The following is a 25,271-nucleotide window of genomic DNA, read 5'->3' on the forward strand; positions in this document are numbered from 1 at the left end:
TAGTTAAAAATCGTTATCATTCTTGTCATATTTAGAAAGTGTCCGCGGTCCCTAAATAAACATTGCTATCCAGTTGAGGCCATTTTCGTTTAATACACGGCAAAAATGAGCAACCCACCCAAAATAAAATAAAATAAAATAAAATGAAATAAAAAATGAAATGAAATGAAATAAATAAAATAAAAATAATTTATAAATAAATAATATGTTTTTTTAAATAATAATAATAATAATAATAATAATAATAAACATAACCGCAAGCGTTAATGACATCTCTATAGTCACCAGTAGGGGAATCACTAGGTGATTGATCACTTTCTGTTGAATCAAAATCCGTGAAATCTACATTTATAGAATCACCATTACGGGAATGACTATTTGATTGATCAGCTTCTGTTGAATGACAATCCGTGTAAATCCATATCTATAGGATCATCACTAGATAATCACTAGGTGATTGATCACTTTCTGTTGAATGACAATCCGTGAATTCCACATTTATACAGTCACCACTAGGGGAATCACTAGGTGATTGATCACTTTCTGTTGAATGACAATCCGTGAATTCCACATCTATACAGTCACCACTAGGGGAATCACTAGGTGATTGATCACTTTCTGTTGAATGACAATCCGTGAATTCCACATTTATACAGTCACCACTAGGGGAATCACTAGGTGATTGATCACTTTCTGTTGGACAATCCATGTAAATGCACATCTATACAGTCACCACTAGGGGAATCACTAGGTGATTGATCACTTTCTGTTGAATGACAATCCATGTAAATGCACATCTATACAGTCACCACTAGGGGAATCACTAGGTGATTGATCACTTTCTGTTGAATGACAATCCGTGTAAATACACATCTATACAGTCACCACTTTAGGAATCACTAGGTGATTGATTGCTTTCTGTTGAATTATAATCCTTGAAATCCTTATCTATACAATCACCACTAGGGGCATCACTGGGTGAAATCCACATATCTGCAGTCACCACTAGGGGTATCACTAGTGATTAAACACTTTCTGTTGAATTAAAATCTGTGAAATCCACATATCTTACAATGACGACTAGGGGAATCACTAAGTGATTAAACACTTTCTTCTGAACTGGCTGAACTCGCATCACTAATGAGTGGTTTCTGTTTTTTGGATTTGCCCTAGACAAGAAAAACACGACTGGTTAAATACATACAGGTACATGGATCAGCAATTGTCTAACAAAAACGTGTGTTTTACAACAACCGGGTACATTTTAAGTTGAGAGAGAGAGAGAGAGAGAGAGAGAGAGAGAGAGAGAGAGAGAGAGAGAGAGAGAGAGAGAGAGAGAGAGAGAGATGAACCTTCTGCCGCCACATAGGCTACATCTACCAATAAAGCAGCACCATATCTTTTACATGCTCTTTTCTAAAAGCAGAACAGAACATACCACAGACTTTAATACAACAGTGGTAGAGCATTGGTTAAAAGGGAGAAAAGACGAATATGTCGAACAGGATCGATTGTAGAAGCCATCGCCCATCATTCGAGCGATCTACCACCGACCATGTAATAGCAGAATGGTCAAAACATAAAACATTAGCAATTTCCTTTTTAATCTGAGACTGAAGAAACTCTTCCTGACCCCTCCCCCTCCCTCAGTTTTGTGAGGGAATATTTACCTAGCCTAAAACAGCTTAGAGGCGATTTACAAAACTTATCTTAGCGTGTCCCATCACTAAGCTACATCCTGCAGACATACTTAATTGTCTAATTGTCTACTTCACCCCACCTGTAAGATATTTACCCTACCTGTAAGATATATACCCCACCTGTAAGATATATACCCCACCTGTAAGATATATACCACACCTGTAAGATATTTACCCAACCTATAAGATATGTACCCCACCTGTAAGATATTTACTACATCCTGTAATATATCTACCGTACCTGTGAGACATTAACCACACCTGTAAGATATTTACCCCACCTGTAAGATATTTACCCCACCTGCAAGATATTTACCCCACCTGTAAGATATTGACCCCCACCTGTAAGATATTTACCTCACCTGTAAGATAATTACCCAACCTGTAAGATATTCACTCCACCTATATGATATTTACCCCAAATTTAAGATATTCACCACACCTGTAAGATATTTACCCCACCTGTAAAATATTTACCCCACCTGTAAGATATTTACCTTATTTGTAAGATATTTATCCCACCTGTAAGGTATTTACCCCACCAGTAAGATATTTACCCCACCTATAAGATATGTACCCCACCTGTAAAGTATTTACCCCACCTGTAAGACATTTACCCCACCTGTAAGATATTTACCCCACCTATCAGATATTTACCCCCACCTTTAAGATATTTACCCACACCTGTAAGATATTTACCCCACTTGTAAGACATTTACCCCCACCTGTAAGGTATTTACCCCACCTGTAACATATTTACCCCCACCTGTAACATATTTACCCCCACCTGTAAGACATTTACCCCCACCTGTAAGGTATTTACCCCACCTGTAAGATATTTACCCCACCTGTAAGACATTTTCCCCCAACTGTAAGGTATTTACCCCACTTGTAAGATATTTACCTTATTTGTAAGATATTTATCCCACCTGTAAGTTATTTACCCCACCAGTAAGATATTTACCCCACCTATAAGATATGTACCCCACCTGTAAAGTATTTACCCCACCTGTAAGACATTTACCCCACCTGTAAGATATTTACCCCACCTATCAGATATTTACCCCCACCTTTAAGATATTTACCCACACCTGTAAGATATTTACCCCACTTGTAAGACATTTACCCCCACCTGTAAGGTATTTACCCCATCTGTAACATATTTACCCCCACCTGTAACATATTTACCCCCACCTGTAAGACATTTACCCCCACCTGTAAGGTATTTACCCCACCTGTAAGATATGTACCCCACCTGTAACATATTTACCCCCACCTGTAAGGTATTTACCCCACCTGTAAGACATTTACCCCCACCTGTAAGATATTTACCCCACCTGTAAGATATGTACCCCACCTGTAAGATATTTACCCCACTTGTAAGATATTCACCACACCTGTAAGATATTTACCCCCACCTGTAACGTATTTATCCCACCTGTAAGACATTTACCCCCACCTGTAAGATATTTACCCCACCTGTAAGATATGTACCCCACCTGTAAGATATTTACCCCACCTGTAAGATATTCACCACACCTTAAGATATTTTCCCCCACCTATAAGATATTTACCCCCACCTGTAAGATATTTACCCCACCTGTAAGATATTTATCCACACCTTTAAAATATTAACCCACACCTGTAAGATATTTACCCCACCTGTAAGATATTTACCCCACATGTAAGATATTTACCCCCACCTATAACATATTTACCCCACCTGTAAGATATTTACCCCACCTGTAAGATATTTACCCCTACCTGTAAGATATTTACCCCACCTGTAAGATATTTACCCCCACCTGTAAGATATTTACCCCACCTGTAACATATTTACCCCACCTATAACATATTTACCCCACCTGTAAGATATTTACCCCACCTGTAAGATATTTACCCCACATGTAAGATATTTACCACCACCTATGAGATACTTACCCCCACCTGTAAGATATTTACCCCATCTGTAAGATTTTTACCCTCACCTATAACATATTTACCCCACCTATAACATATTTACCCCACCTGTAACATATTTACCACACCTGTAACATATTTACCCCACCTGTAAGATTCTTGCAGGACTACAGGCAATCTGTTCGGTGTTACAGACAGAGAGATAACTCTATATGTGACCAAGAGACCTGGGGACATGACAGGTGGTCGTGAGCACTCTTTGGTAAAGTTTGTTTAACGACACCACTAGAGCCTATTGATTATTAATCATCGACTATTGTATGTCAAACATTTGGTAATTTTGAGAGGAAACCGGCTACATTTTTTCATTAGTAGTAAGGGATTTTTTATATACACCACCCCATAAACAGGATAGTACATACCACGGTCTTCGATATACTGAAACGAGAAATAACTCACTGACAGGAATCGATCCCAGACTGACACGTCTACGCCCCCCCCCCCTCCCCAATTCTTGTTAAAGACCTAACATTTACCGGTATACGTCGCCCCCCCCCCCCCCCCCCCCAATTCTTGTTAAAGACCTAACATTCACTGGTCTACCCCCACCCCACCCCCCAATTCTTGTTAAAGACCTAACATTCATTGGGCTACGTCTCGCCCCAATTCTTATTAAATACCTAACATTTGTCGGTATACGTCGCCCCCCCCCCCCCCCCCCCCAATTCTTGTTAAAGACCTAACATTCACTGGGCTACGTCTCGCCCCAATTCTTATTAAAGACCTAACATATGTCGGTATACGTCGCCCCCCCCCCCCCCCCAATTCTTATTAAAGACCTAACATTCACTGGTCTACGTCTCGCCCCAATTCTTATTAAAGACCTAACATTCACTGGGCTACGTCTCGCCCCAATTCTTATTAAAGACCCTAACATTCACTGGGCTACGTCTCGCCCCAATTCTTATTAAAGACCTAACATATGTCGGTATACGTCGCCCCCCCCCCCCCCCCCCCCAATTCTTGTTAAAGACCTAACATTCACTGCGCTACGTCTCGCCCCATTTCTTATTAAAGACCTAACATTTGTCGGTATACGTCGCTCCCCCCCCCCCCCCCCCCCCCAATTCTTGTTAAAGACCTAACATTCACTGGGCTACGTCTCGCCCCAATTCTTATTAAAGACCTAACATTTGTCGGAAAACGTCGCCCCCCCCCCCCCCCCCCCCCCCCCCCCAATTCTTGTTAAAGACCTAACATTCACTGGGCTACGTCTCGCCCCAATTCTTATTAAAGACCTAATATTTGTCGGTATACGTCGCCCCCCTCCCCCCAATTCTTGTTAAAGACCTAACATTCACTGGGCTACGTCTCGCCCCAATTCTTATTAAAGACCTAACATTCACTGGGCTACGTCTCGCCCCAATTCTTATTAAAGACCTAAAATTTCCTGGGCTACGTCTCGCCCCAATTCTTATTAAAGACCTAAAATTTCCTGGGCTACGTCTCGCCCCAATTCTTATTAAAGACCTAACATTCACTGGGCTACGTCTCGCCCCAATTCTTATTAAAGACCTAACATTCACTGGGCTACGTCTCGCCCCAATTCTTATTAAAGACCTAAAATTTCCTGGGCTACGTCTCGCCCCAATTCTTATTAAAGACCTAACATTCACTGGGCTACGTCTCGCCCCAATTCTTATTAAAGACCTAACATTCACTGGGCTACGTCTCGCCCCAATTCTTATTAAAGACCTAACATTCACTGGGCTACGTCTCGCCCCAATTCTTGTTAAAGACCTAAAATTTCCTGTGCTACGTCTCGCCCCAATTCTTATTAAAGACCTAACATTCACTGGGCTACGTCTCGCCCCAATTCTTATTAAAGACCTAACATTCACTGGGCTACGTCTCGCCCCAATTCTTATTAAAGACCTAACATTCACTGGGCTACGTCTCGCCCCAATTCTTATTAAAGACCTAATATTTGTCGGTATACGTCGCCCCCCTCCCCCCAATTCTTGTTAAAGACCTAACATTCACTGGGCTACGTCTCGCCCCAATTCTTATTAAAGACCTAACATTCACTGGGCTACGTCTCGCCCCAATTCTTATTAAAGACCTAACATTCACTGGGCTACGTCTCGCCCCAATTCTTATTAAAGACCTAATATTTGTCGGTATACGTCGCCCCCCTCCCCCCAATTCTTGTTAAAGACCTAACATTCACTGGGCTACGTCTCGCCCCAATTCTTATTAAAGACCTAACATTCACTGGGCTACGTCTCGCCCCAATTCTTATTAAAGACCTAAAATTTCCTGGGCTACGTCTCGCCCCAATTCTTATTAAAGACCTAAAATTTCCTGGGCTACGTCTCGCCCCAATTCTTATTAAAGACCTAACATTCACTGGGCTACGTCTCGCCCCAATTCTTATTAAAGACCTAACATTCACTGGGCTACGTCTCGCCCCAATTCTTATTAAAGACCTAAAATTTCCTGGGCTACGTCTCGCCCCAATTCTTATTAAAGACCTAACATTCACTGGGCTACGTCTCGCCCCAATTCTTATTAAAGACCTAACATTCACTGGGCTACGTCTCGCCCCAATTCTTATTAAAGACCTAACATTCACTGGGCTACGTCTCGCCCCAATTCTTGTTAAAGACCTAAAATTTCCTGGGCTACGTCTCGCCCCAATTCTTATTAAAGACCTAACATTCACTGGGCTACGTCTCGCCCCAATTCTTATTAAAGACCTAACATTCACTGGGCTACGTCTCGCCCCAATTCTTATTAAAGACCTAACATTCACTGGGCTACGTCTCGCCCCAATTCTTATTAAAGACCTAACATTCACTGGGCTACGTCTCGCCCCAATTCTTATTAAAGACCTAACATTCACTGGGCTACGTCTCGCCCCAATTCTTGTTAAAGACCTAACATTCACTGGGCTACGTCTCGCCCCAATTCTTGTTAAAGACCTAACATTCACTGGGCTACGTCTCGCCCCAATTCTTATTAAAGACCTAACATTCACTGGTCTACGTCTCGCCCCAATTCTTATTAAAGACCTAACATTCACTGGTCTACGTCTCGCCCCAATTCTTATAAAGACCTAACATTCACTGGTCTACGTCTCGCCCCAATTCTTATTAAAGACCTAACATTCACTGGTCTACGTCTCGCCCCAATTCTTATTAAAGACCTAACATTCACTGGGCTACGTCTCGCCCCAATTCTTATTAAAGACCTAACATTCACTGGGCTACGTCTCACCCCAATTCTTATTAAAGACCCTAACATTCACTGGTCTACGTCTCGCCCCAATTCTTATTAAAGACCTAACATTCACTGGGCTACGTCTCGCCCCAATTCTTGTTAAAGACCTAAAATTTCCTGGGCTACGTCTCGCCCCAATTCTTATTAAAGACCTAACATTCACTGGGCTACGTCTCGCCCCAATTCTTATTAAAGACCTAACATTCACTGGTCTACGTCTCGCCCCAATTCTTATTAAAGACCTAACATTCACTGGTCTACGTCTCGCCCCAATTCTTATTAAAGACCTAACATTCACTGGGCTACGTCTCGCCCCAATTCTTATTAAAGACCTAACATTCACTGGGCTACGTCTCGCCCCAATTCTTGTTAAAGACCTAACATTCACTGGGCTACGTCTCGCCCCAATTCTTGTTAAAGACCTAACATTCACTGGGCTACGTCTCGCCCCAATTCTTGTTAAAGACCTAACATTCACTGGGCTACGTCTCGCCCCAATTCTTATTAAAGACCTAACATTTACTGGGCTACGTCTCGCCCCAATTCTTATTAAAGACCTAACATTTACTGGGCTACGTCTCGCCCCAATTCTTATTAAAGACCTAACATTTACTGGGCTACGTCTCGCCCCAATTCTTATTAAAGACCTAACATTCACTGGGCTACGTCTCACCTCGACTCTAACATTCATATTAAATTCACCTTTTTCTTTTTGCTTTTTCTATCCTTGCTTTCTTCGAGCTTCGGTGGTGAGTTGATTGCTCTGTACAATATAATCAATATTAAACTTACAGACCCTAGTTTTTATGTTCTGTGTGTGTGTATCTGTGTGTCTGTCTGTGTGTGTATGTCTGTGTGTGTGTGTGTGTGTGTGTGTGTGTGTATCTGTGTGTCTGTCTGTGTGTGTATGTCTGTGTGTGTGTGTGTCTGTGTCTGTTTGTCTGTCTGTTTGGTTCTGTGTGTGTGTGTGTGTGTGTGTGTGTGTGTGTGTGTATGTCTGTGTGTGTGTGTGTGTGTGTGTGTGTGTGTGTGTGTGTGTGTGTGTGTATGTCTGTGTCTGTGTCTGTCTGTCTGTGTGTGTCTGTGTCTGTGTCTGTCTGTCTGTGTATGTCTGTGTCTGTGTCTGTCTGTCTGTGCACCTATCTGGGTAACAACATTTATTCATATTAGCATTGCTGCCAAACAGCTATACCGGGGTGCAAACTAATCACTACACATTTGTATATGGACTACATCTAGTATTGTGGGCAGATGGAAATAATATAGTAAAAGGCTTTCAGGCCAGCTCATTTTGCCCGAATATCACCAACACCCACCAACACCCCCGACCACCCCCACCCCCACCTTGCACCGAATTTAGTGATTTGCTCCAACATTGGCTCCCTGTCTCGGGTGGGTGATCGGTTCTAAACATACACAGAAAAATATCCCTGAGATTGCATCTTGGTTTAAAGGGGACAAGGAATTATCTGGCCCCCTCTGCTTTTGAGTTTCGAATACTGTACCCACCCCCCCCCCCTCCCCACACACACACACACCAGTCCCCCACTGCTGACACATATTAATACATATATTTGCTATTTTATTATTAAATAGTTCTGTATATTACAACAGTGTATTATAAATACTTCTTGTTATTTGATCATTAAATAGTTGTGTGTATTACAAGAGTGTATTATAAATATTTGTTCTTATTTTATCATTAAATAGTTGTGTGTTTAACAGTAGATTATAAATACCTCTTGTTATTTTATCATTAAATAGTTGTGTGTATTACAACAGTAGATTATAAATACTTCTTGTTATTTTATCATTAAATAGTTGTGTGTATTACAAGTGTGTATTATAAATACTTCTTGTTATTTGATCATTAAACAGTTGTGTGTATTATAAGAGTGTATTATAAATATTTGTTCTTATTTTATCATTAAATAGTTGTGTGTTTAACAGTAGATTATAAATACCTCTTGTTATTTTATCATTAAATAGTTGTGTGTTTAACAGTAGATTATAAATACCTCTTGTTATTTTATCATTAAATAGTTGTGTGTATTACAACAGTAGATTATAAATACCTCTTGTTATTTTATTATTAAATAGTTATGTGTATTACAACAGTATATTATAAATACTTCTTGTTATTTTATCATTAAATAGTTGTGTGTATTACAAGAGTGTATTATAAATATTTGTTCTTATTTTATCATTAAATAGTTGTGTGTTTAACAGTAGATTATAAATACCTCTTGTTATTTTATCATTAAATAGTTGTATGTATTACAACAGTGTATTATAAATACTTCGTTATTTTATCATTAAATAGTTGTGTGTATTACAAGAGTGCATTATAAATATTTGTTCTTACGTGCTTGACCTACTTACATGACACAGTTAACACAGCTGGTGATGACGAGAAGCAGGTTCTGTGTGTGTATGTCTCTCTGTCTGTATGTCTGTCTGTCTGTATGTCTGTGTGTGTATTACAAGAGTGTACGTGCTTGACCTACTTACATGACACAGTTAACACAGCTGGTGATGATGAGAAGCAGGAGCATCACTAAGATTCCGATCGCGACGATCACCTCCTGCTTGTGGGACTCCAGGAACCGCGACCAGGCTGTGAAGACAGGCAGGCAGTGTTTATAGTCAATACAGTACAGCGAGAGACTTCAATAACGCAATGGGTACGTCACTTAATACATAAGTATACTTCACTGAATACACAAGTATACTTCACTGTATATACAAGTATATGTCAAAGAAAATACAAGTATACTTCACCGAATATACAAGTATCCCTCACTGAATACACAAATATTCTTCACTCAATATACAAGTATCATTCACTGAATATACAAGTATCCTTCGCTGTTCACTGAATATACAAGTATCCTTCATTGAATATACAAGTATCTTTCACTCAATATACACGTATCCTTTACTGAATATACAAGTATCCATCACTGAAAATAAAAGTATCCTTTACTGAATATACAGGTATCTTTCACTGAATATACATGTATCCTTCACTGAATATACAAGTATCCGTCACTGAAAATACAAGTATCCTTTACTGAATAAACAATTATCTTTCACTGAATATACACGTATCTTTCACTGAATATACAAGTATCCGTCACAGAAAATACAAGTATCCGTTACTGAATATACACGTATACATCACTGAAAATACAAGTATCCTTTACTGAATAAACAAGTATCTTTCACTGAATATACACGTATCCTTCACTGAATATACAATTATCCTTCTCAGAATATACATGTATCCTTCACTGAATATACAGGTATCCTTTACTCAATATACAATTATCCTTCACTGAATATACAATAAATACTTTACAGAATATACAAGTATCCTTTACAGAACATACAAGTATCCTTCACTAAATATACACGTATCCTTCACTGAATATACACGTATCCTCCACTGAATATACAAGTATCCTTTACTGAATATACAAGTATCCTTCACAGAAAGAAAGAAATGTTTTATTTAACGATGCACTCAACACATTTTATTTATGGTTATATGGCGTCAGACATATGGTTAAGATCCACACAGATTTTGAGAGGAAACCCGCTGTCGTCACTACATGGGCTACTCTTTCTGATTAACAGCAACAGATCTTTTATTTGCACTTCCCACAGGCAGGATAGCACAAACCATGGCCTTTGATGAACCAGTTATGGATCACTGGTCGGTGCAAGTGGCTTACACCTACCCATTGAGCCTTGCGGAGCACTCACTCAGGGTTTGGAGTCGGTATCTGGATTAAAAATCCCATGCCTCGACTGGGATCCGAACCTACCAGCCTGTACACCGATGGCCTAACCACAAAGCCACCGAGGCCGGTCCTTCACAGAGTATACAAGTATCCTTCACTGAATATACAAGTATCCTTTACTGAATATACAAGTATCCTTCACTGGATATACAAGTATCCTTCACTGAACATACAATTATCCTTCACAGAGTATACAAGTATCCTTCACTGAATATACAAGTATCCTTCACTCAATATACAAGTATCCTTAACTGAATATACAAATCCTTCACTGAATATACAAGTATCCTTCACTGAATATACACGTATCCTTTACTGAATATACAAATATCCTTCACTGAATATACAAGTATCCTTTACTGAATATACACGTATCCTTCACTGAATATACAATTATCCTTTATCCTTTACTGAATATACAAGTATCCTTTGCTGAATATACAAATATCCTTCACTGAATATACAAACATCCTTTACTGAATATACAAGTATCCTTCACTGAATATACAATTATCCTTCACTGAATATACAAGTATCCTTCACTGGATATACAAGTATCCTTCACTGGATATACAAGTATCCTTCACTGAACATACAATTATCCTTCACAGAGTATACAAGTATCCTTCACTCAATATACAAGTATCCTTCACTCAATATACAAGTATCCTTAACTGAATATACAAATCCTTCACTGAATATACAAGTATCCTTCACTGAATATACAAGTATCCTTTACTGAATATACAAGTATCCTTCACTGAATATACATGTATCCTTCACTGAATATACAAGTATTTTTCACTGAATATACAAATATCATTCACTGAATATACAAGTATCCTTCACTGAATATACAAGTATCCTTTACTCAATATACACGTATCCTTCACTCAATATACAATGTATCATTCACTCAATATACACGTATTCTTCACTGAATGTACAAGTATCCTTCACTGAATATACAAGTATCCTTCACTCAATATATACGTATCCTTCACTCAATATACAATGTATCATTCACTTAATATACAAGTATCCTTCACTCAATATACAAGTATCCTTCACTCAATATACAAGTATTCTTCACTCAATATACAATGTATCATTCACTCAATATACAATGTATCATTCACTCAATATACAATGTATCATTCACTTAATATACAAGTATCCTTCACTCATTATACAGTATCCGTCACTCAGTATTGACGTATCCTTCACTCAATATACACGTATCGTTCACTCAATATACACGTATCCTTCACTCAATATACAATGTATCATTTCTCTGCGTTCTTAATATAACATAGTGAGAGGCTTAAATAGCGTAATATAAATATATTTGTATGTATTTGCGTATGGATGGATGGTGGATGGATGGGTAGATGGATGGATGGTGGATGGATGGGTAGATGGATGGATGGGTAGATGGATGGATGGGTAGATGGATGGATGGTGGATGGATGGGTAGATGGATGGATGGTGGATGAATGGGTAGATGGATGGATGGTGGATGGATGGGCATATGGATGGATGGTGGATGGATGGGTAGATGGATGGTGGATGGATGGGTAGATGGATGGATGGTGGATGGATGGGTAGATGGATGGTGGATGGATGGTGGATGAATGGGTAGATGGATGGATGGTGGATGGATGGGTAGATGGATGGTGGATGGATGGGTAGATGGATGGATGGTGGATGGATGGGTAGATGGATGGTGGATGGATGGTGGATGAATGGGTAGATGGATGGATGGTGGATGGATGGGTAGATGGATGGATGGTGGATGGATGGGTAGATGGATGGATGGTGGATGAATGGGTAGATGGATGGATGGTGGATGGATGGGTAGATGGATGGATGTGGATGTGGATGGATGGGTAGATGGATGGATGGTGGATGGATGGGTAGATGGATGGATGGATGGTGGATGGATGGGTAGATGGATGGATGGATGGTGGATGAATGGGTAGATGGATGGATGGTGGATGGATGGGTAGATGGATGGATGGTGGATGGATGGGTAGATGGATGGATGGGTAGATGGATGGATGGGTAGATGGATGGATGGGTAGATGGATGGATGGTGGATGAATGGATGGATGGTGGATGGATGGGCATATGGATGGATGGTGGATGGATGGGTAGATGGATGGATGGATGGTGGATGGATGGGTAGATGGATGGATGGATGGTGGATGAATGGGTAGATGGATGGATGGTGGATGGATGGGTAGATGGATGGATGGTGGATGGATGGGTAGATGGATGGATGGGTAGATGGATGGATGGGTAGATGGATGGATGGTGGATGAATGGGTAGATGGATGGATGGTGGATGGATGGATGGTGGATGGATGGGTAGATGGATGGTGGATGGATGGGTAGATGGATGGATGGTGGATGGATGGGTAGATGGATGGTGGATGAATGGGTAGATGGATGGATGGTAGATGGATGGGTATGATGGATGGATGGGTGGATGGATGAATGGTAGATGATGGATGGTAGATGGATGGTGGATGGATGGGTAGATGGATGGGTAGATGGATGGATGGTGGATGAATGGGTAGATGGATGGATGGTGGATGGATGGGTAGATGGATGGATGGTGGATGGATGGGTAGATGGATGGATGGTGGATGGATGGTGGATAGATGGGTAGATGGATGGATGGATGGTGGATGATAATATAAATATATTTTTATGTATTTGCGTATGGATGGATGGTGGATGGATGGGTAGATGGATGGATGGTGGATGGATGGGTAGATGGATGGATGGGTAGATGGATGGATGGGTAGATGGATGGATGGTGGATGGATGGGTAGATGGATGGATGGTGGATGAATGGGTAGATGGATGGATGGTGGATGGATGGGCATATGGATGGATGGTGGATGGATGGGTAGATGGATGGTGGATGGATGGGTAGGTGGATGGATGGTGGATGGATGGGTAGATGGATAGTGGATGGATGGGTAGATGGATGGATGGTGGATGGATGGGTAGATGGATGGTGGATGAATGGGTAGATGGATGGATGGTGGATGGATGGGTAGATGGATGGATGGTGGATGGATGGGTAGATGGATGGATGGTGGATGGATGGGTAAATGGATGGATGGTGGATGAATGGGTAGATGGATGGATGGTGGATGGATGGGTAGATGGATGGATGGTGGATGGATGGGTAGATGGATGGATGGTGGATGGATGGTGGATAGATGGGTAGATGGATGGATGGATGGTTGATGAATGGGTAGATGGATGGATGGTGGATGGATGGGCATATGGATGGATGGTGGATGGATGGGTAGATGGATGGTGGATGGATGGGTAGATGGATGGATGGTGGATGGATGGGTAGATGGATAGTGGATGGATGGGTAGATGGATGGATGGTGGATGGATGGGTAGATGGATGGTGGATGAATGGGTAGATGGATGGATGGTGGATGGATGGGTAGATGGATGGATGGTGGATGGATGGGTAGATGGATGGATGGTGGATGGATGGGTAGATGGATGGGTGGTGGATGAATGGGTAGATGGATGGATGGTGGATGGATGGGTAGATGGATGGATGGTGGATGGATGGGTAGATGGATGGATGGTGGATGGATGGTGGATAGATGGGTAGATGGATGGATGGATGGTTGATGAATGGGTAGATGGATGGATGGTGGATGGATGGGCATATGGATGGATGGTGGATGGATGGGTAGATGGATGGTGGATGGATGGGTAGATGGATGGATGGTGGATGGATGGGTAGATGGATAGTGGATGGTGGATGGATGGGTAGATGGATGGTGGATGAATGGGTAGATGGATGGATGGTGGATGGATGGGTAGATGGATGGATGGTGGATGGATGGGTAGATGGATGGATGGTGGATGGATGGGTAGATGGATGGATGGTGGATGAATGGGTAGATAGATGGATGGTGGATGGATGGGTAGATGGATGGATGGTGGATGGATGGGTAGATGGATGGATGGTGGATGGATGGTGGATAGATGGGTAGATGGATGGATGGATGGTGGATGAATGGGTAGATGGATGGATGGTGGATGGATGGGTAGATGGATGGATGGTGGATGGATGGGTAGATGGATGGATGGTGGATGGATGGGTAGATGGATGGATGGTGGATGAATGGGTAGATAGATGGATGGTGGATGGATGGGTAGATGGATGGATGGTGGATGGATGGGTAGATGGATGGATGGTGGATGGATGGTGGATAGATGGGTAGATGGATGGATGGATGGTGGATGAATGGGTAGATGGATGGATGGTGGATGGATGGGTAGATGGATGGATGGTGGATGGATGGGTAGATGGATGGATGGTGGATTGATCGACAGATGCATCAAAGTATGGATAGAAGGAGAGGGGGACGGAGGGATGAAAAGTAACGTGTGTGTATGTAATCCTGTACATAGCATGATGTTACCATCCTTGTTCTTGACTCTGTGTTTCGCTCCAGACTCTGTAGTGAGGTGTTGTGGAGGCGGTGACGTGTCCACCTGTTCTGTGATGATCTCCTCATATACTTCAGGCTCCGGCTCGTCGACGAGAGGCTCAAACTTCTCTTCAGGCTCCGGCTCTTCGACAAGAGGCTCAAAGATCTCTTCAGGTTCTGGCTCGTACTCGTCGACGAGAGGCTCAAACTCGTGCTGGGACGCCGGCTGGTCGCTTTCCACGGAGACCAACTGCAGGTCCTCGTCTAGAGTGGCCTTCTTCTCAACGTTGCTCATCCACCTCTCTGCTTCATCTGTAAGAAAAGTCTTAACGCTACACGTTCCCATTTTGGTGTATTTTATATTCTTCAAATTGAGAAGTTTTTATGAGACTTGAATATAACTCTACTTAACAGATGTTGTAGTCATTTCTACATAACCTGAAATGTTCTACACTAAGATACATTGACAACGGATCAGTCAGGTTTGTAGTTGTAAAAAGGATTTGATAAAAACAACCCCCCAAAATACCCATTAATACATTTAAATGATTCTGTATAACTGGATGTATTCTGATGGGCAACAGGTAACCAGAAAATATACAAGGGTTAGGGTTACTGTGTATTTAATAACAACTTGACACACGTGGTAGCAATAACTGATAATTGTATACACGGGTTAGGGTTACTGAGTATTTAATAACAACTTGACACACGAGATAGCAATAATTGATAATTGAATACACGGGTTAGGGTTACTGTGTATTTAATAACAACTTGACACACATGATAGCTATAACTGATAATTGTATACATGGGTTAGGGTTACTGAGTATTTAATAACAACTTGACACACGTGATAGCAATAACTGATAATTGTATACATGGGTTGGGGTTACTGTGTATTTAATAACAACTTGACACACGTAATAGCAAGAACTGATAATTGTATACAAGGGTTAGGGTTACTGTGTATTTAATAACAACTTGACACACGAGATAGCAATAACTGATAATTGTATACAAGGGTTAGGGTTACTGTGTATTTAATAACAACTTGACACACGAGATAGCAATAACTGATAATTGTATACACGGGTTAGGGTTACTGTGTATTTAATAACTTGACACACGTGGTAGCAATAACTGATAATTGTATACAAGGGTTAGGGTTACTGTGTATTTAATAACAACTTGACACACGTGGTAGCAATAACTGATAATTGTATACACGGGTTATGGTTACTGAGTATTTAATAACAACTTGACACACGAGATAGCAATAACTGATAATTGAATACACGGGTTAGGGTTACTGTGTATTTAATAACAACTTGACACACGTGATAGCAATAACTGATAATTGTATACAAGGGTTAGGGATACTGTGCATTTAATAACAACTTGACACACGTGGTAGCAATAACTGATAATTGTATACACGGGTTATGGTTACTGAGTATTTAATAACAACTTGACACACGAGATAGCAATAACTGATAATTGAATACACGGGTTAGGGTTACTGTGTATTTAATAACAACTTGACACACGTGATAGCAATAACTGATAATTGTATACAAGGGTTAGGGATACTGTGCATTTAATAACAACTTGACACACGAGATAGCAATAACTGATAATTGTATACAAGGGTTAGGGTTAATGTGTATTTAATAACAACTGATAATTGTATACAAGGGTTAGGGTTACTGTGTATTTAATAACAACTTGACGCACGAGATAGCAATAACTGATAATTGTATACACGGGTTGGGGTTACTGTGTATTTAATAACAACTTGACACACGTGATAGCAATAACTGATAATTGTATACAAGGGTTAGGGTTACTGTGTATTTAATAACAACTTGACACACGAGATAGCAATAACTGATAATTGTATACACGGGTTAGGGATACTGTGTATTTAATAACAACTTGACGCACGTGATAGCAATAACTGATAATTGTATACAAGGGTTAGGGTTACTGTGTATTTAATAACAACTTGACACACGATAGCAATAACTGATAATTGTATACACGGGTTAGGGTTACTGTGTATTTAATAACAACTTGACACACGCGATAGCAATAACTGATAATTGTATACAAGGGTTGGGGTTACTGTGTATTTAATAACAACTTGACACACGTGATAACAATAACTGATAATTGTATACAAGGGTTAGGGTTACTGTGTATTTAATAACAACTTGACACACGTGATAGCAATAACTGATAATTGTATACAAGGGTTAGGGTTACTGTGTATTTAATAACAACTTGACGCACGTGATAGCAATAACTGATAATTGTATACAAGGGTTAGGGTTACTGTGTATTTAATAACAACTTGACACACGTGATAGCAATAACTGATAATTGTATACAAGGTTTGGGGTTACTGTGCATTTTATAGCAACTTCACGCATGTGATAGCAATAACTGAAAATTGGGTGATGCGTTTTGAATGGAGTTCAGTATATTAATCGTTATCAGGGGCATAATAATATGTGTGTTTGTTTAACGACACCACTAGAGCACATTGGTTTATCAATCATCGGCTATTGGATGTCAAACATTTGGTCATTCTGACTCGTAGTCATTAGAGGAAACCCGCTACATTTTTCCTAATGCAGCAAGGGATATTTTATATGCACTTTTCCACACAGGAAAGCACATACCACGGCCTTTGTTCAGTTGTAGTACACTGGTTGGAACAAGAAAAACAATCAGTTTAATGGATCCACGGAAGTGATTCGATCCTGTTACGTAAGTACCTCAAGCCAGCACTAAACCGACTGAGCTAAATCCCGCCCCAACTCTTAGAGAGGAAACCCGCTACATGTTTCTATTAGTAACAAGGGCTCTTTTATATACATCATCCCACAGACAGGATAGCACATACCACGGCCTTTGATACACCAGTCATTGTGCACTGGTTGAAACGAGAAATAGCCCAGTGGGGCCACCGATGGGAATCGATCCCAGACCATACCACCCCCGTCCTCCAATCAAACCTTTTTTATTGTATTAAATTTGATAAAATCATACACACATAAATAGTATGGGTTGTCACCTCCCCCCACCCCCCCCCACCCCCCCCCCCCCCACCCCCCACCCCCCCCCCCACCCCCCAATCTACATTTCTGGTGTCACTTAAGGCCGCTTACACTATGTATGTCTTTATGTTTTAGTTTTTAAAGTAAATAATAATATTGTTTTGTTGTTACTAAGATATTTACGCTGTGAATAAAATCTAAGTTCAAATGATAAGTTAAGATTAAGGCTTAGGTTTAGATTTATTGACGTGCCTATATCATTTCAAGGTTCAGGCACTAAGATTAAGAAACTTAGTTTGTTTTGTTTAACGACATCATTAGAGCATATAAATTGATTAATCATCGGCTATTGGATGTCACACATTTGGTAATTCAGACTCGTAGTCATCATAGGAAACCCGCTACATTTTTTCAAATGCAACAACGGACCTTTTATATGCATTTTCCCACAGACAGGAAAGCACATACTATGATATTTGACCAGTTGTGGTGCACTCGTTGGGACGAGAAAAACCTAAACCGTTCAATGGATACACCGAGGTGGTTCGATCCAGCGACGTAAGCACCCCAAGAGAACACTCAACCGATTGAGCTAAGTCCCGGTTCAGACGGCCTCAGACTACAGTTATCTTCCCATTTGGTTGGAAATATGTCCGGGCAAGTAGTCTACTGTTTGACTGTGATTATTTCATGGCAGACAGCTTTGAAGTGGCAACTATTAGACTGGTTGACAGGCGAGATCATGTAGTTTGCAAACATGTGTAACTTGTTGACATTGAAGACTGTTTTGTGGTATGTTGCCCTCAGGCAGGCAAAGGTACATATAAAAATCTATAGGCCTACAGATGTTAATAAAAATGCTATAGCCACTAATGCTATATAGAAACATATAGCGTAAATAATTGTGGTCTGTGGCCAGACTAAGAACGTGAACGTAACCTGGTCCTACATGCCCCTATACCACTGAGGTTTAAGGCATGTCCGCCACGGTCCGGTCTCTGGATAGCCCGGGATCCGACCCGGGACTGAAATTACTTTTGCAGGACAATTTTGATAATTAAACTAAAACGGACTAGACTAAGAAGACAAAGGTTAAGACGACGCATGCGTATACAAACCGCCATTAAGAGCGTCGTCTCGTCTTCTGCGTGAAGCTGCGTCAACGTCTGAACCAAAGTTAGGATTGCGCAGGGGCTGCAATAAACACACACAGTAGTTAAAGTTTGCTTTTTTTAATGACACCACTAGAGCACATTGATTTAGTCATTATTGGCTATTGCCAAACATTTGGTAAATCTGACTAGTAGTCACCAGAGGAAACCCACTATATTTGTCCATTAGTAGCAAAGTATCTTTAATATCAATCTAATTAAAATTAGCTCCACTATTACATGTGGATATAATAGCAGTCCGTTGGAGCTCATGTCCAGTTCACCTTTCATTTGACCAATCAAAACCTTACTTGCAAAATCATGTCAGTGATTTGAAAAGAATTTGAAAACATTCGGGATTATGCCGAGGGTATACGAAATGATTCGGGTGAATTACGAAGTATGCCGGAAACTAATTTCAATATAAAATGTTATATAAATTTCGTTTCAAGATAAAAAAAAACCACCCTGTGATGGTATAGCCATAAAATCTGTTTATACTAGTATACAATCCAGAGTTTATAACTGCACTTTCCCCCCTGTTTTTTAATGTTGAAATAGACCAACAAGTTCGCCTATTGCATAAATAGTTTCACCCGATATATGGTAGACCAGTAGAGCTAATTTTAATCAGATTGCCGTAATATGCACCATTCCACAGACAGGATAGCACATAACACGGCCTTTGATATACCAGTCGTGGTGCACTAGCTGGAACAAGAAATAGCCCAATGGGCCCGCCGATGGGGATCGATCCACAGCGCATCCAGGGAGCGCTTTACCACTGGGCTACGTGCCGGCCCCAAAGACAAAGACAAACAATAATGTAAACGACAGTCTAACCGTACTATGTGACAGTCTAACCGTACTATGTGACAGTCTAACCGTACTAAGTGACAGTCTAACCGTACTATGTGACCAAGACAAACAATAATGTAAACGACAGTCTAACCGTACTATGTGACAGTCTAACTGTACTATGTGACAGTCTAACCGTACTATGTGACAGTCTAACCGTACTATGTGACAGTCTAACCGTACTATGTGACCAAGACAAACAATAATGTAAACGACAGTCTAACCGTACTATGTGACAGTCTAACCGTACTATGTGACAGTCTAACCGTACTATGTGACCAAGACAAACAATAATGTAAACGACAGTCTAACCGTACTATGTGACCAAGACAAACAATAATGTAAACGACAGTCTAACCGTACTATGTGACAGTCTAACCGTACTATGTGACAGTCTAACCGTACTATGTGACAGTCTAACCGTACTATGTGACCAAGACAAACAATAATGTAAACGACAGTCTAACCGTACTATGTGACCAAGACAAACAATAATGTAAACGACAGTCTAACCGTACTATGTGACAGTCTAACCGTACTATGTGACCAAGACCGTATCTCTGATCCTTGCAGTCGAATTGGCACTTGGCAAAATAGTGATGGATTCCATGAATCTCTATCTAGTGTCTATAGGAGGACAGCCACTCCCGAGATCCTTACTGGACACTACATCCTTCCTGCACGCCATAAAGAGGACCACTCCCGAGATCCTTACTGGACACTACATCCTTCCTGCACGCCATAAAGAGGACCACCACTCACACACTAGGTTATGAAATCAACACTAGCACCGGACAGAGCTCATTGGAAGATAAGCATATCCTGCCCCACCAGTGGTACTCGCCATCAGTACTGACACCCCTCCCTCAACCCCCCCCCCCAAAAAAACCTCAATCAGTTCTGTTGAAATGAAATGTAAACTATTTAATCAAAGCTTTAAATTAAATGCTTACCATGACGTAACCAGGTATAGTCATTAGCAGCACCAGCCATGCTGAAAAACAACACGAAAACACTGAAGAAATAAAAACAACACAAAAATACTGAAGGAATAAAAACATGACAAAATCATTGAAGAAATAAAAACACTGAAGGATTAAAAACATGACAAAAACACTGAAAGAATAAAAACAAGACAAAAACAATTAGGGAATAAAAAACACACTGAAGGATTAAAAACAAGACAGAAACAATGAGGGAATACAAAAAACACTGAAGGATTAAAAACATGACAAAAACACTGAAAGAATAAAAACAAGACAAAAACAATGAGGGAATACAAAAAACACTGAAGGATTAAAAACAAGACAGAACACTGAAGGATTAAAAACATGACAGAAACACTGAAGGATTAAAAACAAGACAAAAACAATGAGGGAATACAAAAAACACTGAAGGATTAAAAACAAAACAGAAACACTGAAGGATTAAAAACAAGACAGAAACACTGAAGGATTAAAAACAACCAGTATAAATAAAACAGAAGTTTATAGCAACATATATGTACGTGGTAGCAAAAAACGTAACCCACCAAAACAGTACCCTCCATCTCCGCTGCCCGTACTCTCCCTTATTATACATTTATACAGTCATCAAACGAACGTACAGTTGTTTGCTTCTTTGTTTTGTTGTTGTGTTTTTGTTTTTGTTTTGTTTTGGGGATTTTTATGTTCGTTTTTTGTTGGGGGTTTTTGTTGGGTTTTTTGTTGTTGTTGTTTTGTTGTTGTTTTTTTGGGGGGTTGGGGGGCGTAATTGTTGTTGTTTTTGTTGGTTAAACTTTATTTGTTCCAGTCCCTCAATTATAAACCGCCCACGCAGAGGGATACACACGAGTGTTTAATATAGTAACATAATTATACACAAAGTAGGCTCATACACAAACTCATTGATAAATAAATACAGTAAGAACATATACATACTATAAGCTATTCATGTAATAACCGGCCTCGGTGGCGTCGTGGCAGGCCATCGGTCTACAGGCTGGTAGGTACTGGGTTCGGATCCCAGTCGAGGCATGGGATTTTTAATCGAGATACCGACTCCAAACCCTGACTGAGTGCTCCGCAAGGCTCAATGGGTAGGTGTAAACCACTTGCACCTACCAGTGATCCATAACTGGTTCAACAAAGGCCATGGTTTGTGCTATCCTGCCTGTGGGAAGCGCAAATAAAAGATCCCTTGCTGCCTGTCGTAAAAAGAGTAGCCTATGTGACGACAGCGGGTTTCCTCTAAAAAACAGTGTCAGAATGACCATATGTTTGACGTCCAATAGCCGATGATAAGATAAAAAATCAATGTGCTCTAGTGGCGTCGTTAAATAAAACAAACTTTACTATTCATGTAATATGTAGATCTGCCATGTACAAAATTGTCGTATGCTATTGTATTATTTCGAAAAAAAAAAAAAAAAAAAAAGGTATACAGACATCATAATTATTATATTCAAGCATGCATAAACAAAACAATTTCTGAAGATACACCAGGTAGGCCTATATAATAGTAAAAATAATTACAGGCGCTTCCCACCCACCCTGTGATAACACTGGAACATCCCTTAAATAACTCACCGGTAACGAATTTTGAACCATCCATTCTGTACAATGTTAAGTTGTATTGTGATGACGTCAAAGACAAACGTTTCCGTGCCAACAAGCGGCAACGAAGTCGCCCGACTTCGTTCGATATTTACATAACAACGGGGCGCCGGCCCCTTGGACCCCCACCTAAATTCGCACCTGATTAGTGATTAGTGGGACAGACGTCAGTGGATGTCACATAAGACTCCATCATATGCGTCCATGCATGATAGAAAAAGTACACCCGAGGTGGTGGAATATAAGACTCCATCATATGCGTTCATGCATGATAGAAAAAGTACACCCGAGGTGGTGGAATATAAGACTCCATCATATGCGTTCATGCATGATAGTAAAAGTACACCCGAGCTGGTGGAATATAAGACTCCATCATATGCGTTCATGCATGATAGAAAAAGTACACCCGAGCTGGTGGAATATAAGACTCCATCATATGCGTTCATGCATGATAGAAAAAGTGCACCCGAGGTGGTGGAATATAAGACTCCATCATATGCGTTCATGCATGATAGAAAAAGTACACCCGAGGTGGTGGAATATAAGACTCCATCATATGCGTTCATGCATGATAGAAAAAGTACACCCGAGGTGGTGGAATATAAGACTCCATCATATGCGTTCATGCATGATAGTAAAAGTACACCCGAGCTGGTGGAATATAAGACTCCATCATATGCGTTCATGCATGATAGAAAAAGTACACCCGAGCTGGTGGAATATAAGACTCCATCATATGCGTTCATGCATGATAGAAAAAGTACACCCGAGCTGGTGGAATATAAGACTCCATCATATGCGTTCATGCATGATAGAAAAAGTACACCCGAGGTGGTGGAATATAAGACTCTAGCATATGCGTTCATGCATGATAGAAAAAGTACACCCGAGGTGGTGGAATATAAGACTCCATCATACACGTTCATGTGGGATAGAAAAAGTACACCCTCGGTGGTGGAATATAAGACTCCATCATACACGTTCATGTGGGATAGAAAAAGTACACCCGAGCTGGTGGAATATAAGACTCCATCATATGCGTTCATGCATGATAGAAAAAGTACACCCGAGGTGGTGGAATATAAGACTCTAGCATATGCGTTCATGCATGATAGAAAAAGTACACCCGAGGTGGTGGAATATAAGACTCCATCATACACTGTCATGTGGGATAGAAAAAGTACACCCGAGGTGGTGGAATATAAGACTCCATCGTACACGTTCATGTGGGATAGAAAAAGTACACCCGAGTTGGTGGAATATAAGACTCCATCATACACGTTCATGTGGGATAGAAAAAGTACACCCGAGGTGGTGGAATATAAGACTCCATCATACGCGGTCATGTGGGATAGAAAAAGTATACCCTCGGTGGTGGAATATAAGACTCCCTCGTACACGTTCATGTGGGATAGAAAAAGTACACCCGAGGTGGGAGAATATAAGACTTTATTACCCTCCTGGTGAAGATATAGCGGTGTCGTACAAATTTCGTACACACCACCAGGTGCGTATTACAAACTGTATTTTGATTTGTCTATAGGGAACAGAGTTAATTTCGATTGGTTGGACAGCGACCTTATTAGCATAACGGGATTATTTTTTTCATTCATAATTAATGTCAAGGTCAGTAACATCCACAACTTTTACTACAAATGTCATTCATTAAAAGTTGATGTAAACTGGACCGCGCGAGAAATAGTTTTAAATAAAAAATAAAAATAAAAGAATGAATAGAACAATAATTAAACATATTCATTTTATTTATTATGTGGATTTTTGGTCTACAAATTGTTATTGTCAGTTGTGATTTGTGAATTCATCATTATTAAGGTCTACGACAGTAATTTTTTGGACCCTTGTTTTGGCTTTGTACACAATAAATGAAACATATCCAACGTTTTTAAAACTTAAACTTAATATTTTTTGTAGAATCATGAAAAAGTAAAATATACCGACCTGTAAACAGCGTTGTTTGCTTGTTGTAGAAATTCAACAGGGGTCAAGGTTAGTAGACCAGTTTTTATTTTAATGTGGCGATGCATTGTAATAATATAGCTAATTTTGAATTTGAATGACGTCAGAATTCCAATGACGTCACTTTGCACCTCCTTACAATAACCACAAACTGGGTACATGACGTTTCCGTTTTAAGAATGCTGGAAATAATCCAATGCAAAATTCCTATTGATTTTTTTTTTTTCGAACATTACTGAAGCACCTGAATGTGTTGGATTCTGTGATGGAAATTTTTTACATTTTACGAAATATGGATTTCAAGTGAAATTACGGTAAGATATGCTATATTTATTGTGTACAAAGAAAGCCAAAACAAGGGAGCGAAAAGTGACTGTCGTCGACCTTAAAGTTATAACTTTAGTTTTCCCGTGAACTCAGCTGCTTTTGCAAGCTAC

General features: G+C 40.3%; 1 protein-coding gene across 1 annotated transcript; it reads right to left on the reverse strand.

Moving 5' to 3' along the window:
* Positions 1-175: 175 nt before the first annotated feature.
* LOC121382214 lies at positions 176-22,874 on the reverse strand. Its single transcript, XM_041511740.1, has 7 exons — positions 22,831-22,874; positions 21,217-21,257; positions 19,373-19,448; positions 15,181-15,501; positions 9,414-9,519; positions 7,605-7,665; positions 176-1,169 (listed from the first exon to the last, which is right to left on the reverse strand). Exons 1-7 carry the CDS (start codon positions 22,853-22,855, stop codon positions 1,101-1,103), a joined length of 699 nt encoding a protein of 232 aa, XP_041367674.1. The 5' UTR covers positions 22,856-22,874; the 3' UTR covers positions 176-1,100.
* Positions 22,875-25,271: the final 2,397 nt, after the last annotated feature.

Source organism: Gigantopelta aegis, chromosome 9, assembly GCF_016097555.1.
Source record: "Gigantopelta aegis isolate Gae_Host chromosome 9, Gae_host_genome, whole genome shotgun sequence".
NCBI lineage: Eukaryota > Metazoa > Mollusca > Gastropoda > Neomphalida > Peltospiridae > Gigantopelta > Gigantopelta aegis.

What these genes read in the sequence shown, in the direction of transcription:
- LOC121382214 (XM_041511740.1), bottom strand. Translation starts at nt 22,855, where the DNA reads ATGGATGGTTCAAAATTCGTTACCG. An exon ending in AGACGACGCTCTTAATGGCG is followed by an intron (nt 15,502 to 19,372) that starts GTTTGTATACGC and finishes CTTTTCTTACAG; the next exon opens with ATGAAGCAGAGAGGTGGATG. An exon ending in GAAAAAGCAAAAAGAAAAAG is followed by an intron (nt 1,170 to 7,604) that starts GTGAATTTAATA and finishes TTTCTTGTCTAG; the next exon opens with GGCAAATCCAAAAAACAGAA.